The 19,138-nt window shown below is 39.0% G+C and overlaps 1 protein-coding gene across 1 annotated transcript in view; it reads right to left on the reverse strand.

The window, feature by feature from the left end:
* LOC113081086 (dedicator of cytokinesis protein 1-like) overlaps nt 1-19,138 on the reverse strand; it is a 160,777-nt gene that overhangs the window by 23,336 nt on the left and 118,303 nt on the right. Inside the window, exons 28-29 of the mRNA XM_026253134.1 lie at nt 9,634-9,735; nt 9,021-9,115 (exon numbers count right to left, since the gene is read on the reverse strand). Coding sequence (XP_026108919.1) covers nt 9,021-9,115; nt 9,634-9,735 — 197 coding nt within the window. The remainder of the gene's footprint in view (nt 1-9,020; nt 9,116-9,633; nt 9,736-19,138) is intronic.

The following is a 19,138-nucleotide window of genomic DNA, read 5'->3' on the forward strand; positions in this document are numbered from 1 at the left end:
AGCGAAACCAAACTCATAAAAACTGCAGTTTACAACGAAAGCCCCTCCAGCTCTCTAGAGGACCAGATTTAATCTAGCAAGCTTTAAAAAATAAATAAAATAAAAACTATCCTGAGCTACAATGTTTCTTTCTCTCACCACGAGGGAAAACCGAGCGAATTTACAAAACAATCACACCACTCCAGCACTTTACTGCTCCAAACGGTCTTTTACACACAGAAAAATACATGCAATTAAGCACAATTCACTTATTTAACATTACATTAAAAAAGTTTATTTTATATTAAAATTATTTTATTTGATTCTTTTTCATTATTTTTAATTTTATTCAGCATTATTTACATTTTCTGTTTATCATCTCTGTTTTAGTTTAAGTATATTTTTTAAATTATGTATACATTCTGATTTCTATGTATACATATCGTCCCCTTGGAATTATAAGGTTCTATCTGCGTTCTGATTAGTTTTGAGATATTGAGCTTTAAAGTTTTTGTGTTCCATAGACTTCTGTAGATAGAACCTATTTGTTTTTTCAATAAAAAATCCCAAAATGTACACAACTTAAAACATCACATAATGTAAATAAATTGTCACAGAATAAGAATATGTGAATAACTCAATTTTGACAAAAATGTCAGATAGAACCTTATAATTATATATATATATATATATATATATATATATATATATATATATATATATATATATATATATATATATATATATATATATATATATATATATATAGTGGGGTTCGAAAGTTTGGGCACCTTTGCAGAATCTTTGAAAATATGAGTAATTAAAAAAAAAAAAAATAAGAGAGATCATACTAAATGCATGCTATTTTTAATTTAGTACTGTCCTGAGTAGGATATTGTACATAAAAGATATTAACATTTATTCCACAAGACAAAATAAATGCTGAAATTATTAAAATAACCCCACTCAAAAGTTTGGGAACCCTTGGTTCTTAATACTGTGTTCTGTTACCTGATGATCCTCGACTGTCTTTCTGTTTTGTGATGGTTGTGCATGAGTCCCTTGTTTGTTCTGAACAGTTAAACTGAGCAGCGTTCTTCAGAAAAATCTTTAAGGTCCTGCAGATTCTTCAGTTTTCCAGCATCTTTGAACCCTTTCCAGTAGTGAGTGTATGATTTTGAGATACATCTTTTCAGACTGAGGACATTTGAGGGACTCAAACACAACTATTAAAAAAGATTCAAAGATTCACTGATGCTCCAGAAGGAAACAAGATGCATTAAGAGCTGAAAACTTTTGGAATTTGAAGATCAAGGTAAATTGTACTTAATTTGTGTACCGGGAAACATACAAGTATCTTCTGTTGCTTACGAAGGGCAGAACTAAATGGAAAAAAATATATATTTCAACAAAATAAGACAAATTTGGCCATCTTCATCGTGTTCAAAAGTTTTCACCCCCCAACTCTCAATGCATCTGGAGCATCAGTGAATGTTTGAATCTTTTTAAATAGTTGTGTTTGAGTCCCTCAAATGTCCTCAGTGTGATAAGATGCATCTCAAAATCATAAAGTCACTGCTGGAAAGGGTTCAAATGAGTGGGGTTGAGTGGGGTTATTTTAATAATTTCAGCATTTTTTTGTCTTGTGGACTAAATGTTAGTATATTTTATGTACAATATCTTACTCAGGACAGTACTAAATAAAATATAACATGCATTCAGTATGATCTCTCTAATTTTTTTTAAAATTACTTACAATTTCACAGATTCTGCAAAGGGTGCCCAAACTTTCGAGCCCCACTGTATATAAAATCATTACATTTTTATTTATTTTTATACAACAAGGATGCATTAATGTGCATTAAATTGGTTGCTGAAAAATTAGCTTTGCCATCACATTAATAAAATACATAAGAAATAGGAAATATGATCTCATTGACTCCAAACTCTTGAAAGGTAGTACAAAGTTTGATATTTTAATATATAATTCACATTACATTATCAAATTCACATGATAGTCATAGATATGTGGTCAGTTATATGTAAAGATAGAACTATACAAATGTCTTGCCAGATTCCTATGAATATCAAGTGAATTTTGTGGGTGTGACTGTGGCATTACCTGATTTGCAAGACAACACTATCAGCAGGTGCGGTTCATTCCCAACGAGAGATGTGTTGAAAAGATGGTTTTCGGGTTAAAAACGTGTACATTTCAGACTATGGGACACTTTTATGAAACACAGATGATCAAAGACATCAAAGATGACAGCTCAAACATCAACTGATTTAAAAATGAAATCAGAGTTGGCAAAGTCAATGCAGACGGGAAACGAGAGATCTTGTGATGTGTGACGACGGCATCATCTTTAGATTTTATGCAAGCCAGATCAAACAAAGCAATGTACTGAATGCTCGAAAACTGCATCCACATTCACAGCAAAAAAATCTGAAATCCACAGATCAACACTGTATTTATGCGACTGGTTGATTTTGGCATTGTCAATATCGCACTTATTATAATGGGACTCTACCATATCCAGCCACTTTATTAACATAAGCGTTAATTCACCTGCATAAACACATCAGCATCAAGTGACATCTAATCTAGCACTGTACTTTAACTGAGCACAAATGTCTTCATTCAGCATCACCTGCATTCTGTGATGGATGTGACTGAAGCTGTTAATCGCATTCTGGAAGAAATAGAAACACTATTTCAGGAGAGTTAGACTGATTCCCAGCAGCTGACTGTACAGGCCTGATCATAAAGAGAACATATTTATACCATGACGAGATATTATACTAAAACAGATTCACTCACCCAGAAACACATCCAGAGCATGAATATTCAAAGTGCCACATGCTAAATGTGGACAAAGTGGCACATTTTTTAATCAGTTTCATAGTGTGGTTTGTACATCCAAACACCCAGAAAACAAATCAGTTACAGCATACAATACTACAATATACTGTATACTGTAGCATATAGACAAGAATCTATATTTTTAAACATTAGTTAATTAAAATTCATTTAAAAGTAAAAAAAAAAAAAAAAAAAAAAAAATATATATATATATATATATATATATATATATATATATATATATATATATATATATATTCTATCTTATTTTTGCCTGTGAATTGAATTACTGAGTCACATTGTCTGTGTAAAAAGAGAGTCAATTTAAAGTTTTGAAGACAAACAAACAGTCTAATTAAATGTAATACATTCCTGTTGGTGTTAAAGGGGAATCCGTTTAAAGCATTGTAGGAAAATACAACTCAGGGTATGACAAACAATTATATTCAAAATGTTAAAATATTTGTTATTTGAAATTAAATCAAACTAATAATTTATTAAATTTCAATGCAAACTGAATTAGATCTTAAATTTAATGCAATTTATTTATTTGATAAAAAACAAATGTAACATTTAAAAGTTCTCAGAGTATGACACGAACAATTATAATCTAAATGTTAAAATATTAGTTCATTTAAATCATTAATAATACTGAAATTAAATTTAATGAAATTAATCTGATTTTCACCAGTGAATCGAGTTGCTGTGTCACATTGCAGTAGGGCACATAAAACAAGCTCTTATCAGCCTCCATAAGAAACGCCCGCTGAGCGTGTTACAGAGAGGGGAGACCCCGCTGAGCGTGTTACAGAGAGGGGAGACGCCCGCTGAGCGTGTTACAGAGAGGGGAGACGCCCGCTGAGCGTGTTACAGAGAGGGGAGACCCCCGCTGAGCATGTTACAGAGAGGGAGACGCCCGCTGAGCGTGTTACAGAGAGGGGAGACCCCCGCTGAGCGTGTTACAGAGAGGGGAGACGCCCGCTGAGCGTGTTACAGAGAGGGAGACGCCCGCTGAGCGTGTTACAGAGAGGGAGACGCCCGCTGAGCGTGTTACAGAGAGGGAGACGCCCGCTGAGCGTGTTACAGAGAGGGAGACGCCCGCTGAGCGTGTTACAGAGAGGGGAGACGCCCGCTGAGCGTGTTACAGAGAGGGAGACCCCCGCTGAGCGTGTTACAGAGAGGGGAGACCCCCGCTGAGCGTGTTACAGAGAGGGGAGACGCCCGCTGAGCGTGTTACAGAGAGGGGAGACCCCCGCTGAGCGTGTTACAGAGAGGGAGACGCCCGCTGAGCGTGTTACAGAGAGGGGAGCGTGTTACAGAGAGAGAGACGCCCGCTGAGCGTGTTACAGAGAGGGGAGACGCCCGCTGAGCGTGTTACAGAGAGGGGAGACCCCCGCTGAGCGTGTTACAGAGAGGGGAGACGCCCGCTGAGCGTGTTACAGAGAGGGGAGACCCCCGCTGAGCGTGTTACAGAGAGGGGAGACGCCCGCTGAGCGTGTTACAGAGAGGGAGACGCCCGCTGAGCGTGTTACAGAGAGGGGAGACGCCCGCTGAGCGTGTTACAGAGAGGGAGACCCCCGCTGAGCGTGTTACAGAGAGGGGAGACCCCCGCTGAGCGTGTTACAGAGAGGGGAGACCCCCGCTGAGCGTGTTACAGAGAGGGGAGACCCCCGCTGAGCGTGTTACAGAGAGGGGAGACGCCCGCTGAGCGTGTTACAGAGAGGGGAGACGCCCGCTGAGCGTGTTACAGAGAGGGGAGACCCCCGCTGAGCGTGTTACAGAGAGGGAGACGCCCGCTGAGCGTGTTACAGAGAGGGAGACGCCCGCTGAGCGTGTTACAGAGAGGGGAGCGTGTTACAGAGAGAGAGACGCCCGCTGAGCGTGTTACAGAGAGGGAGACGCCCGCTGAGCGTGTTACAGAGAGGGGAGACGCCCGCTGAGCGTGTTACAGAGAGGGGAGACGCCCGCTGAGCATGTTACAGAGAGGGAGACGCCCGCTGAGCGTGTTACAGAGAGGGGAGCGTGTTACAGAGAGAGAGACGCCCGCTGAGCATGTTACAGAGAGGGAGACGCCCGCTGAGCGTGTTACAGAGAGGGGAGACGCCCGCTGAGCGTGTTACAGAGAGGGGAGACCCCCGCTGAGCATGTTACAGAGAGGGAGACGCCCGCTGAGCGTGTTACAGAGAGGGAGACGCCCGCTGAGCATGTTACAGAGAGGGGAGACGCCCACTGAGCATGTTACAGAGAGGGGAGACCCCCGCTGAGCGTGTTACAGAGAAAGAGACGCCCGCTGAGCGTGTTACAGAGAGGGGAGACCCCCGCTGAGCATGTTACAGAGAGGGGAGACGCCCGCTGAGCGTGTTACAGAGAAAGAGACGCCCGCTGAGCGTGTTACAGAGAGGGGAGCGTGTTACAGAGAGAGAGACGCCCGCTGAGCGTGTTACTGAGAGGGGAGACGCCCGCTGAGCATGTTACAGAGAGGGGAGACGCCCGCTGAGCATCTTACAGAGAGGGAGACGCCCGCTGAGCGTGTTACAGAGAGGCAGACTGTGTGTTCCTGGGCTCTCGTGCACCTGCTGGTGAAGGGTCTTCCATCAGTGCTCTGGCACACAGGTGGCTGCTGAGAGACTATGTCTGAATTCCAATATGAAAGTCTGACCCACGACCTCTGCGTCAATCAGACCCCAACACACAATCTCAGCAGTGTTCCTCCAGAGCACAAGAATCCGAACATTTAATCCTGCCACATGTCTACAATACCGGCACAGACAGATGGGAAATAACTCAGAACTTTAGAGATCTCATTTCTTTGAGAAATTCACCCTGGACAAACAGGAGAGGAGAGAAGCCAAATCACTGGTTTCTTTTCCCCAATGCATTCTATGGAATGTATTCATTACCTTTTTGTTTTTATGTTTTATAAATGTATAACGTATTCCCTTTTGGTACATTTAGATGTTTCCCATATAAATTGGGACTATTTGCAGTGTTATCATGTGTTAATCAAATCTTTAAATGTGTGTAATTCTGCATTTCAATGTAACTTCATGTTTTGATCATTTACACATATGTTTAGTATCGTTGTGATCGTCATGTTCTGACAAACCCATTTATCTAGAGCAGAGTAATGAAAAATGTATGTAATCTGAATTACAAACTTGCTAGAATAATCCCTTTACGAAATCTGACAAGTCCTAAATCATCCAGGGGGTTGGTTCCAGAGACAAAGGAACTTTCCCTCCACTTTAGATCGCGGATGTTCATTGGCTGTTTACGCAAAAAGGGGCGGGAACCATCTCAATCTATAAGGGTCGACCGAACAAGGCCCGCCTAGTTTTTAGCCTAGTTTTTAGTTCTTTTCTCTTGTTCTTGGTTCTCGGACACGTCGCTCCGCGCGGCCTCGGGCCGCGCTTAGATCTCCTCCCCTCTCAGCACACGGACTGAGGAGAGGAAAGCCATTTTCATGGCTCATTTGGAAACTTTCATTTTCGTTGTTTTGTTTTCTTTTCTTTACTAAGTTTATTCAACTATTCGCCTCTCCACACAAGGAAGACGAATTCTGGAACATTGTTTGTTGAACCTTTCAAATACCGCGCGAAGATGAACGAACACCTCTTTGCAACAAAGGAACACGTGACTCCACGCTCACGCCGAGATCCAGCGCAGCTTGCACGCGCGTCACACGGCCTCCGGCCCACGCGCGCAGTTTTCAAAGGACCACGTGACATCACACGTGCGTCGCCGGTACCACGCTCACCCACTGGGCCATGCAAGTATCGTTTTCTATGGAGATTTAAATGCTGCTTTAAAGTGTTGCTATTATTTGATTCGTTGTTGGTTTCACTAAGGTTTACTGACTGATTTTCATACCTGAGCTCATTCTGTGATCTCTCTCGCTTTCTCCATCTCTCTCTCTCTCTCTCTCTCTCTCTCTCTCTCTCTCTTTTATTTGGATTCCGTTATGTCTTGTAAATGTTTATTGTCTGTATTTTCGTACGCATATTTACTCTGTGTGATTTGTAGTTTGATGTATTATTAGTTTAATTATTAAAACCCATATTTAAATGATTGGCTTGGACTCCACCCCACTCACATTACGAGTCACTGAAATGTTTTGGTCTTTAGCTACAAGCTTTAAATTTAGAAACTAAATTTATCATAATGATAGGATAATGTTTTCATGGCCAGAGAATATTTTTCCTTGAATTATAAAAAGTGATAACGTTATTGGAAATTGAAATTCAATCTGGTTTGCTGGACAAACCATATGTTTGATTTGCAGTGATTTACAGTAAGAGATATCACAATAATTGATATGAAGAATGGAATATTGACATATTAATGAGTAAGTTACAGTGCCCTGTGATTAGTTATTGGTATAGACAATTGAGCTATTTTTCATGATCAATAAATTTAAATGTAACTGTCACCTGAGAGCTATATTAATCATATTCCTGATTAATTATTCAAATTCCCTATATATCATTTGAGTTAATTACTACGTAAAACTCATTGTTGTTACAGTACATAGATAACATATCAAATGTTGAAAGTGAGACATTTTGAAATGCCACATATTGGCTCATTTTGGATTTATTTTTGCAACTTATTAGGTCAATTGGCAACATGACTGGGTATAAAAAGAGCCTCTCAGAGTGGCAGTGTCTCTCAGAAGTCAAGATGGGCAGAGGATCACCAACTCCCCCAATGCTGTGGTAGAAAAATAGTGCAGCAATATCAGAAAGGAAATTCTCAGAGAAAAATTGCAAAGAGTTTGAAGTTATCATCCTCTACAGTGCTCAGTCCCTAGACGTTTGCAGACTGTTATAAAAGGAAGAGGGGATGCAACACAGTGGTAAACATGGCCTTGTCCCAACTTTCTTGAGATGCGTTGATGCCATGAAACTTCAAATCAACTTATTTTTTCCTTAAAATGATACATTTTTTTTTTCAGTTTTAAACATTTGATATGTGAGGGGGTTTGTTAGTTTAATGAAATGCTGATAATGAATGAAATCATAAAAATGTCAAATTAAAAACATTTTAAAATAACAACAATCAAAATAAAACACATACTATAAAATCTTCAATATTTTGTTTAACTGCATGTTATATGATCATTAACCAATGTCAGAGAATCATGAACTTGCAAATGTGTTTTTAACTTGTTAGCTTAAAAAAAAAAATTGTTGCATACCTGCTTTACATGCAAATAAAAAATAACGTGAATTTGAGACACACAAGCCTTCCAAAGACAAAGACTAATCATGTGCAATACAAAAGTAACTGTAGTCTGTAATACTTGTAGTCTGATTACAAGTATTTTAAAAGTACTTCACTTTTGTAATCAGTTACTTCCCAGCACTGACCTACCTCAACATTAAAATGACAATAACGCTGTGAAACTAGAAAACAGTTGGCTCAGATCAGGGACTCTCAGAAAACTCTCCAAGTCTGCGACAGGAAACTCAGGTCTGACTTCCTGCTGGCTGTGAAAGCGTGCTAAACCTTCATCTTCACAGTCACGCTGGACGTGGTTTGGCAGAGGAGTTGAGAAAAGAGGCATGAATAAAACAAAACACAACAAGAGACACACTCACACACACACACACACCTCTCCGGATTCATAATTCATTGCTTTCATTTCAGCAGCCGCCACACTTCTGATACACGCAGGTGCACACAGAAACGCTAAATGCCCAACACATGCACAAACTGATGTTGCACTGATGGAAGAAAAAATGTTTTTGCAAACATTCTTGGCCATTTCTGACTCCTGTTTCTAAGCAACAGCAGCATGTGTTAAAGGGAGAGAGAGAGTTAATGTAATCGATGCTCGCTCTACACGACTGCACATTTCTGATGCTGCTCCAGCGCAAAACCAAAAACAGAAAAACTGCACAGAAGGCTGACTCAAAGCACAGCATGGAAATAAACTTGCTAAATGAATGAACAGCATTTCAATCAGTTCATTAGAAGTCAACATGAACCCTTCTCGGCAACTCATTTGACTTCCAGAAAACAGTGCTGGCAAAACGTTGCCCTAACCAAACAAGTTAACATTAAGAAGCATCAGTACTTCCACAGACTGGTTTCTGCTCTGGTGATTGACCTATAGAAACATTGCATTATAGTGAACAGTAGTTAGCAAACAGCACTAAGCACGTCTACTTACTTGTTCTGCATCATGTTCATTATGACCCAGTCGGCAGGATACACGTTCTTCCCAATGAGATCCTTAAACATGATAAACGTCTCCATGAGGAAATCCTAAAGGAGAGTCACAATGTTTGGGATGAACCAGACATGAAAACATTTAATACATTTATACAATTGTAATAGATTTTATGATTATAAATATGTATGTAAATCTTTGCCTACATAATCTTTGTATACATTTTACCCATATGTCTGCAAGACGTTTTTAGTAATTTTAAATAATCAAATTTAATAAGCTCACCTTTTCATTAATTTCATTAATATTAATATTTTGATAAGTGCAGATCAGAACAAGTATGTCCTTTCATTTTTACCCAAATAAGTTATGCTGAATGACGAAGCAACATTAATTCGCCCATATTTTGACATTGTATTTAAGTTATTTGAAACATTAAAGTAGACACTTTACTTGCATGAAAGATTTGCTTCAGTGTACATAAAAACACTAATTTGACGTAGACAAAAAATTGGACGTCTCATCTTTGACCCATACATGTCTTTTTGTCCCGCTATAATACAGGTTCACAGATGTGGGAGTAAAGTGTCTTGGCATTGAGCGGGAAACTTACCACCACGTCTGTGCGCATCTTCCCAAAGGTGCTGATGAGGTGGGTGTAGTGATAGTCGTCCATCTGCCGTAGAGTGCCGGTCATACACGCCACAAAACTGCCCTGCAAACACAGACAGACAGACAGACAGACAGACAGCTGATCAGTGACAGCAGAACACCTCGAGCACCTGTCAATCAAACACTCACAGGAGCTAAGAGCTGCTGTTAAAGGGCCACAAACCCTTCAAAGCCTTGAACCGCACAAAGCCACTCCACCAGGAATTTCACCCGAGAGACCGAACAACATGAAGACGCGCAGCAATTCCATTAACAGCATTTCTGACAAAGTAATGTGGTGAACAGTGAGCGTTTGATATCAATATTTAAAGCAGTGAGAGACACACTGAAGGAATCTAATGATACTTTCACTTCCCCACATATGGGAATTGAGACCAATTTAACATGCAATTAACCAGAAACCAATTGCTAAAGAAATCAAACAGAGGGGAAAAACTCATTTAAGATTCAAAACACAACAAAAAGGCAGTGAAACACCTCGAACACGGAGTGGGAATCAAATCTGTGAAGCGTATTAGAAAATGTCACATTACCTGCTGAAGAAGCTATTGAAATGTCATTTATGTAACATTACAGAGAAAATTAATAACTCATGCATAACTTATAGTGTAACAACTCTTTTACTATAAAACTTGAAAATAAGCAATATGCAAAGTCATAGTTTTATATTATTATTATTATTGCGGAGGACATTTTTGACCTTCTACAGTAAAATACAGTGAAAAATAATATTGTAAAATATTACTACAAATTTAAATAACTATTTTCTATTTGAATGTATATGTATAACATTACAATTCATATTTAAGACCATTAATCAGCAATTTCTTGATACCACATTGTGATGTTTAAAAACAAATACGATTATAAAGAAATATATAAACTATTATATAAAACCAAATTATAAAGAACATTTGTGGAGTGCAATTTAAAGTATGCAGCATTTTTCTTCTAATGATTTTTATTGCTATTACAGCGAAACACCTCAAATGACCTCAAACATTATCCATTTTCCCTCTCTATCTTGTCTTGCAAAAATAGCCTTTTCCAAAAACAGTTCAATAAAAAGGGTCAGAAAGAAAAGAAGAAATGAAAATTACGTTTTTGATGGAAGAAACCTTGACTAACATTATGAGTGGACTTGAGGGAGAAAAAAAGAATAATTAAATACGACAGTGCGTAGGAGTCCTATTAGTTTAAAAGCCACTTCATTCATCTTCGTTAATTTGCAGCCATCTGAAAGCAGGAAGGAAATTTCCAGCAGATTCCACTTGAGCAAACACCGCGAATAGCAACCAGTCGCACGCAAAGCCTTTGCACTTTGAAAGTGTGACCGGGGCCATTCCACGTTCGCCTTGATTTTCATTTGCAAGTCTTTCCTGCAGCGTTAATTAGGTCTGGCCTACATAACTCAGCAGAAACACAACACAGCGCATGTTCCAGACAAACTCCCCTCTCTCTCTCCGTCTCACCTTATGAAGAAAACACTGGAGAGGCTGAGACTGAAGAGGTACAACTGAGGTCTTCAGTGAAATATTCATGCTCTTCAGCTGGCTGGGTAAAGACACAGCAAACACAGTTAGCCTGGAGAGAGAGATTAGCGCCTCGTGGTTCTGCTAATGCGGTTCAATAGCTAATATTTATGTTTACTGAACATCCAATCTGAGCCTTTGTGTTTGAACAGGACTCATAATGACAGACAACACTGGCATCACATACACACACACACAACACAATGTCAACGCCGTGAAGTCAAGATAACTAATATCAGGTACTCCCCTAACTATTAACTTCATAATCAAAAATGAGGAAAGACTGTTATTATTGAGTGAGAACTATTCTCAGAATTTATATTCCTAAAAACATGGTGCATTTCAGACTCCTATTGCAAATATGATATGTTTTACAGCAAAGGAGTGCTGACAGCTTATACTGATACCTAAAAGCAGAGAAGATACAATGACGTGAAGGACAAGCGACAGGTCAGTTCTTCTTATATGAATATTTAAAGAGTAATTGAGGATTACACGAGTGATTTGGGTGATGGACAGATGAAATTCATGAATGGAAGTGCTGGCTGAAAACGCCTCAGTAATTCAGAGCCAGAAATGTTTCTTCTACACGAAGCCAAATCTGAATGAAAGTGCCAGTAAACGCTGGCTTCAAATGAGCCCAAACCAGCAGCCGTTCACGTCTGAAATGAGTGACGGACAGATACGGTGTCCTGCTGAGAGATCTGAAGGGAGGAGTAATAACTCACTCACTCATTCTGCACGTGGAAGCGTGCCATTACTCCTGATGAAGGATCCGTTTTTTTACTAGAAGATAACAGACTCCTGCTGTGTATTGCTCATGCAGGAATTACACATGATTGAGTTGCTCTGCAGTGGGGTCCTTCAATCACCTGAACACATGGAGACCCCATCGTCACTTCAGAAATGTGTCAGGATGAGACGGGATGAACTGAAGATGACCTGACGCCAGAGTAAACCTCCACACTACATACAGTACAAGCTTTCCAATCTCACTCAGACTGAAAGGGGAAAAATAGCTACATTAACAAAGAATAGATGGAGAGGATGGATGGATGGATGGATGGATGGATGGATAAAAAAATGAGAAATTCATGAAAACAAAACAGAAAAAATGGTTTGAATCATAAAAAAAGAAATGAATTTTTGGAAGGAAAATAAAAATAAATGGAGAATGAAAGCGAAATGGATGGATGTATGGTAAGAAACAAATGGATGGATGAAAAGAGATCACAAATGGATGGATGGATGGATGGTAAGAAACTCAAATGGATGTTGAAAAAAATCAATAAATGGATGGACAGATGGATGGATGGGAGAAAGTTAAGAAAAATAAATGGATGATGGATAGAAGGAAAACAATAAAAGGATGGAACGAAGGAAGAAAAAAAAAACAAATGGAAAAATGGCTGGATTGCTAAATGCAAGTGAATTAGAAACCGATGGATGGATGCACGGAAAGGAAGGAAAGAAAAAAACAGACAATTGAAAAGAATAAAATAACATAATAAATGGAAGGATTGGAAGAAAAAGATGGATGAAAGAAGGAAGGAAGGACAACAATAGAGGGATGGATGGATAGATGAAACTGAAAGGATGTAGATGTGCAGCTCTCAGACTTTGAAATGAACATCATGAATTAAAAAGGCTTTTCATTTAGACCATGTGCTGGTTCAGGTTCTCTCTCTCTCTCTCTGAGCGGACGGGAATCCTGCAGCCAATTCCCTCTCATCTCAGCAGACAGAGACAAAGGCTGCATCCTCTAAGGTTCATCTCATCTGTGTTGTGCTCCTCAACCCGTTGCCATGGAAACTGTTTTCTTAAGGAGGTCGATCAAATGAAAGTCAGTGAGAAAGAATGAGATCTTTCTCAAAAGTTTCCCTGCCTTCAGCTCCAGAGATTCCTCAAGGTCAGTCTGTTCCATCCAGCAGCTGCTTCATTCTGGACAACAGCAGCAAATAATCCAGCACACCCCTAAGATCATCACTCCAGTCTTCAGTGTCACGTGATTCTTCAAGAATCATTCTAATATGTGACCCTGGACCACAAAACCAGTCTTGAGTGTCATTTTTTTTAATTTGCAGAAACTTACAAAAACACAAATAAATTACCTCCGCTGGTGAAAGCGCACACCTGTGGAGCAAAAACTGCCACTGTAAGCATCAATTGTGATGTGCTTTGCTGTCAACCAAACACCTGCAGAGCAAATGTCTGTCAATTAACGTTGCAGCTCATACGGTCAGAAGTTGAATATCAAGTAGGAAAACCAGCCTTCGAATGGAATGCAGTTTCAGCCCAAAACGCATATCTACTGCATGCAAACTTCAACTGCAATGAAAATTCAATCAGGCTTTCAGGATGCAATAGCAAGGAAAAAAGAAAGACTGGAGAGAGAGAAGAAAAAAAAAAAAACAAGAGTAAAGAACATGCGCCCGGCTGAACATCTTTCAAATCTAATGGTTTCGTATTCTTGCTTCAGGTCGAGTCAGTTTTATTACAGCGCTGGAGCGTGTTCATTTACAGCTAAATCACACTAATTAAATAATGGCTCTGTCAGTTACAAATGGAGCCGCTAAGAACGAATTCCTGTCTGCATAACGGAAGACAAGAGACACCAGCAGGAGCCTGGAAACATCTGGAGCAGCAGCAGGAGAAATGCAGCGCTGCAAGAACAATAGCAAACTTGAAGGGATTGTTCAGCCAAAAATGAAAATCTGCTGTTAGCTCACCCTCAGGTCATCTAAGATGCAGGTGACTCTGTGTGTGTGTGTGTGTGTGTGTGTGTTTGTTTAGAACAGTAAAGATGATAAGTGATTCATAAAGTTCAAGTCAGTGGCTACCTTCACTTTGAGAGTCAAAAAAATCATTTCAAGGAACACAAAATGAACCAGCTCCCAGAAAATAATCAGATTTCCCTGTTTGCCTGACGCTCTGGATTGCAGGTAATAATGTTTTAAATAATGTTCAGTTTCATGTTACTACTGTTCTACTGAAAATAAAAGTATCACCTACATCTTCGATGACCTGAGGGTATGAGCTATCCCTTTAAAAGGCTGCAAAAACGGCCTTGGAAGTCATAATGGTAATGATGTCATAACTGAACATTAACATATGACTGGCACATTTACGCATTTGCACTGTTGGAGATTAATACTTTGCTACTAAAAATCTAATTCTCATTGAATGAATATAACCAATTAAAAAAGGATGGAAAAATGGTCATGAACAAAAAAAAATGATGCCTGTTTTGGTGCAAGAAGCCATTACCATTACTATAATTGGACTTCAGGGAAACAAAAATTATAATGTTAATGCAGAATATGAGCTACTGAATTTGTAATGGACATTTGGTGTGTATACAGCAGCATCTTAGGGCTGTATTGACCCAAAATATTCAGCTAAATAATCTAGATGGAACATCACAGCGTATCTACAGAAACTTCAGACTAACTCATTTGTGCGTGACTACATGTGATCGAGTCTTGTGCGAGTTCATCAAGTCCAGCCAGAACTGCTCCAGAGTGTGTGAGTTGGTGTTCAGCTTAATGAAGTTTATTAGCACACACACACACACACACACAAAGCAGTTCAACACACTGTCAGCTATAAGGGAGTGTAATCAGTGTACTTACAGTACTGGCAGCATTTCAACTTGATTACAGCTACAGCTCTTGCTTTTATTAGCAAACCTGTGGATGTCTTTGTCCTTATGTACTTTTGTTCATAATAAAATAAAATATAAAGGAATATATTACAATAAAATAATTCAGGAATAATTAAAAATCTAACTAAAATAATATTTAATAAATGCTTCATTAGTACACTACAGACACCAGGCTGAATGAAAGACGTGCGGACACTCACTCCCAACATAGACGGACCGAGAGAGGAAAGATGCCTGGCGTGAGCACAGATCTCAGCAGCTGGTGTTTTAAGATCTTAATTAAACCAGCAGGGATACAGAGCAGAGAGAGATTCTCATGTATCCCGTACCATTCTGCAGACATACCACTCGTACGGTGTTAGGTTACTATTGACAGATCTAGAAGCCTAATTTCATTAGCGCATGCTTTTATCTAAAGTGACTTCCAGAACACTTACTAGAAGCACAATAACTCACAGGTGCTAAACAGTGATGGATCATACATCCAATCATATTTTAGTATGACTGAAATACTGTTATAGTTTTAGTATTTCTACTATTTATTTTTATTTGTATTTTTTCATTTTTCGCTTTAACTTGTAATTTATTTATTTTTTCTCAGGTTAAACTAAATAAGAAATGTTGCCTTGGCAATTACATGAAAAATATGAGTTAACATATTTCAAGTAAAAAAATAAATAAAAAAAATGTTAACTATGCTAACACTGAAGAGGCTCAATAAGCCATCTTTCCAAGGATCTTTCCTCTGCTTTAACAAATCATTTGAACCAATCTGTGAACCAGTTCAACCAACTACTGGGAAAGACCAGACAATTCGTCACAAATCACTGGCTTCCAAGCTAGTTTTCATTTACACAAGAACAATATCTAGCTAATTACATTTACATTTATTCATTTAGCAGACGCTTTTATCCAAAGTGACTTAAAAACGAGGACAATGGAAGCAATCAAAATCAACAAAAGAGCAATGATATATAAGTGCTATATCAAGTCTCAGTTAGCTTAATGCAGTACACGTAGCAAGATTATTATTATTATTTTTTTATAATATAATAAAAAGAAAACCGATAGAATAGAAAAAGAATAGAGCAAGGTAGTGATAGAGGTCATTTTGCTTTTGTTAATTGCATAATAAATGAAAAGAAAAGGGATAAAATACAAAAAAAAAAAAGATTAGAATGCTAGTTGTAGTTTTTTTTTTTTTTATGAATAGAGTGCAAGTCTAAAAGGTACTTTTTATTATTATTATGAGTTGACTTTAAAGACAGGTCGATAAAACAAAAATTTCTAGTTTCTCCATGAAAGTGGAAACCCTGAGCTTCAACGACTACATCACCGACTCATCTCTATTTTCATTGCTGATTTTGAGGAAAAAAAACAAGGTCAAAGGTATGAGTGTAGAGTATTACACACTGCAAGCTCAATCGAATTAGCCAAAAGATTTAATAAACCAACAAACAAGGAGATGACGCAGGTACAGAAACACGAGGAGAAGGCGGAGGACGTGAATTCTGCAGGCACAGAAAAGTGAGGATCTCAGCATCAGCACAGATAACACAGGATAGCACGCTGCAGCGGTGCTGACAGATGCGAGTGTTGAGAGTATGAAACTCGCAGTGTTTCTGGAGTGTGTCTCAGGAGATGGAAGTTCAAAGCCGTTTGTTTGGGGAACTGAGGTTCACACGTTTGATTTCAGTCATGATGGTTGGACAAAACCTGTGGGAATAAAGGCTGACAGATCCTGCGGGTTACACAAAGTGTGAAAATAAAAGTCACTCTCTATATGCATGTGTGCGTACGTACTGGATAACAGAGCAAAAGAACCATAAACCTGAAGAAAATAATAACTCTGCATGCTGAGTCAACACGTCACGAGGTGGTGTGGCCTTACTCGCAGCTAGGACAATCAAATCAGAAGAAACTACTCCCCTCTTATGAGGGCAGACAGAACAAAGACAAGCAGAAAACACAGGGGAAAAACAGAAGACATCAATGATGAACTGATGGTCTGAAATGCAGTTTCACTCTGTTTGACCCAAACGTTCTTCAAAACGTCTTCATTTGTGTTCAAGGAATGGTCGTCATGTAGGTTTGTTAAGACGTGAGGGTGAGTAGATGTTCTCAAGGAGTTCTTAGTTGCATGTCCCAAAAAACACTAACTTTGAATATATTTCATAAACTTCCTCAAACACCAGTTTGTCCTCTGAAGCAACTTTGTTTCCCAGTAGACCGATAAAACATTTTCTTTTGCAGTGACAGGGTGAGTTTATCTGAAATAACTGAAAAAATGTGGTGACGTGAAGTGAAACTATAATGCGTGGAACTACTTCAGTCATTCAGTGGCAGAAATATAATCATCTTAGAATGTCTGGCAGCCAATCAGAATCAAGCATTCGACATCTTCATGCCATAATGTCAAACTACAACTGACCAATCACAGTATTCACATATATACACACACACATTTCATTTAGGATTTTATCAAACAAATTATACAATAAAAATGGATTTCATTACATATGCATTTAATACGTATATTATTTAAATAATAAATATTATTATTATATTATACACGGTCCTCATTTGTAAGTCGCTTTGGATAAAGGTGTCTGCTAAATGAATAAATGCAATTGTAAAAATGTTAAAATATTTAAATAATGATTGGAAAAATCATTTAATAATGTCTATAGAATCATACATAATAAAAAAAAGAGATCTGACAGCTACTATGTACATCAGTAGGTCATCACATGACCTAAAGCTGGATTTTCCTGGCAATTCCCCTTCTCTTTCACTGTCTCTCTCTCTCTCTGGTTTGCTGTCTTCCACCCCGCCTCCTCTCTCTCTCTCTCTCTCTCTCTCCCTCTCTCTGTGTGTGTGTGTGGCTCTCAGGTCTCTCAGTTCTTGGAGCGGCTGGTTCAGGATGGATGTCTCATATGCACACATGCCATCGCTGAGCTCCGGACCCCGCTGCATCCTGTCAGCAGTGTGCGCGTGAGTGTGTGTGCGTGCGTGCATGCGTGTGTGTGTGTGTGTGTGTGTTGTGTGAGTGAGTGAGAGTTGCGGGGGATCACCGGTCATGTAAAGACGCGTGTGAGTATGCGCGTGTGTGTGTTCTGGGGCAGATCTCATTGGAATCCCTCACTCTGGATGTGTAAGGATCACAGCAGGACTGACTGACTGACCGTACGCGTGTTACACGGAGAAACTTCCAGCATGGCAGACCCTCTCTCCAGACTCACATCAGTTCTCGCACCCTGACGGACTCCAGCTGCACTGAGAGGGAAGACATGTGCTGGTCATCTCTCCCTCCCCTTCATCATCATCATCATTACCACTGATCCGTGTCTGGAGGTGAGTCTCTTCCTCTTCATTTGAGCTCAAGTTTGGACTCGTGATCACCTTTAACCTTCCGGAAATGTACCTTTAGTCATTTCAGCTGGCAAATTCTCAATCTTAATGCTGAGAAAACATATAAATACATGAGAAACTTGAACACCAAAGTTGACTTGAGACAAAACGGCGAGTGCTGCATTGAAGAAGCTCATCAGAACAAACACACCGAGATCATCTGATCCTGTGGTGTTACAACCGGCCATCGCAATGCTTTGTTTAGCATTATAATAATCTTTTATTTTCAACCCACGCAGAGAGAGAGAGAGAGAGAGAGAGAGAGAGAGAGCTTATGTGATTGGTTTGACACTGAGTTTAGAAACTGTGTTTTCAGGCCGTAGGTTAAATCAGGACTAGTTTGGTGAAAAATGTACATTTAGGGGTCATTTTCTCAGCCTCATGTCGATTCAAACCCGTTCAAATTCCTATTTTCTGTGAATAACAAAAAATGAACAGGAACAGAAGTCGTTAAGCTCGTTGTGGTCTGTGTTATACTATAAAAGTTTTCTGAAGTCAAATGTCAATTTTTTTGTGACCCACATTTAAATTTATTCACTAAAAGTCATTCCCTTTAATGTACAATATCAGTAAAAAAAAATGCAATTCTGAAAACAAAATAGCAAAAACAGGAAAATTATGAAATATTCTTACAATTTAAATTATTTTCTATTTGAATATATTTTAAATGTCATTTATTCCTGTGATACAAATAATTTTCTGCATCATTTCTCCAGTCTTCAGTGTCACATGATCCTTCAGAAATATGCTCATTCTAACACCATGATTTGCTGCTCAAGAAATATTTCTTATAATGCTGAAAACTTTGTTTTTAACCAAACAAATGGAGCATTGGTGAG

Source organism: Carassius auratus, unplaced genomic scaffold (assembly GCF_003368295.1).
Source record: "Carassius auratus strain Wakin unplaced genomic scaffold, ASM336829v1 scaf_tig00033088, whole genome shotgun sequence".
In the NCBI taxonomy this organism is placed as follows: domain Eukaryota; kingdom Metazoa; phylum Chordata; class Actinopteri; order Cypriniformes; family Cyprinidae; genus Carassius; species Carassius auratus.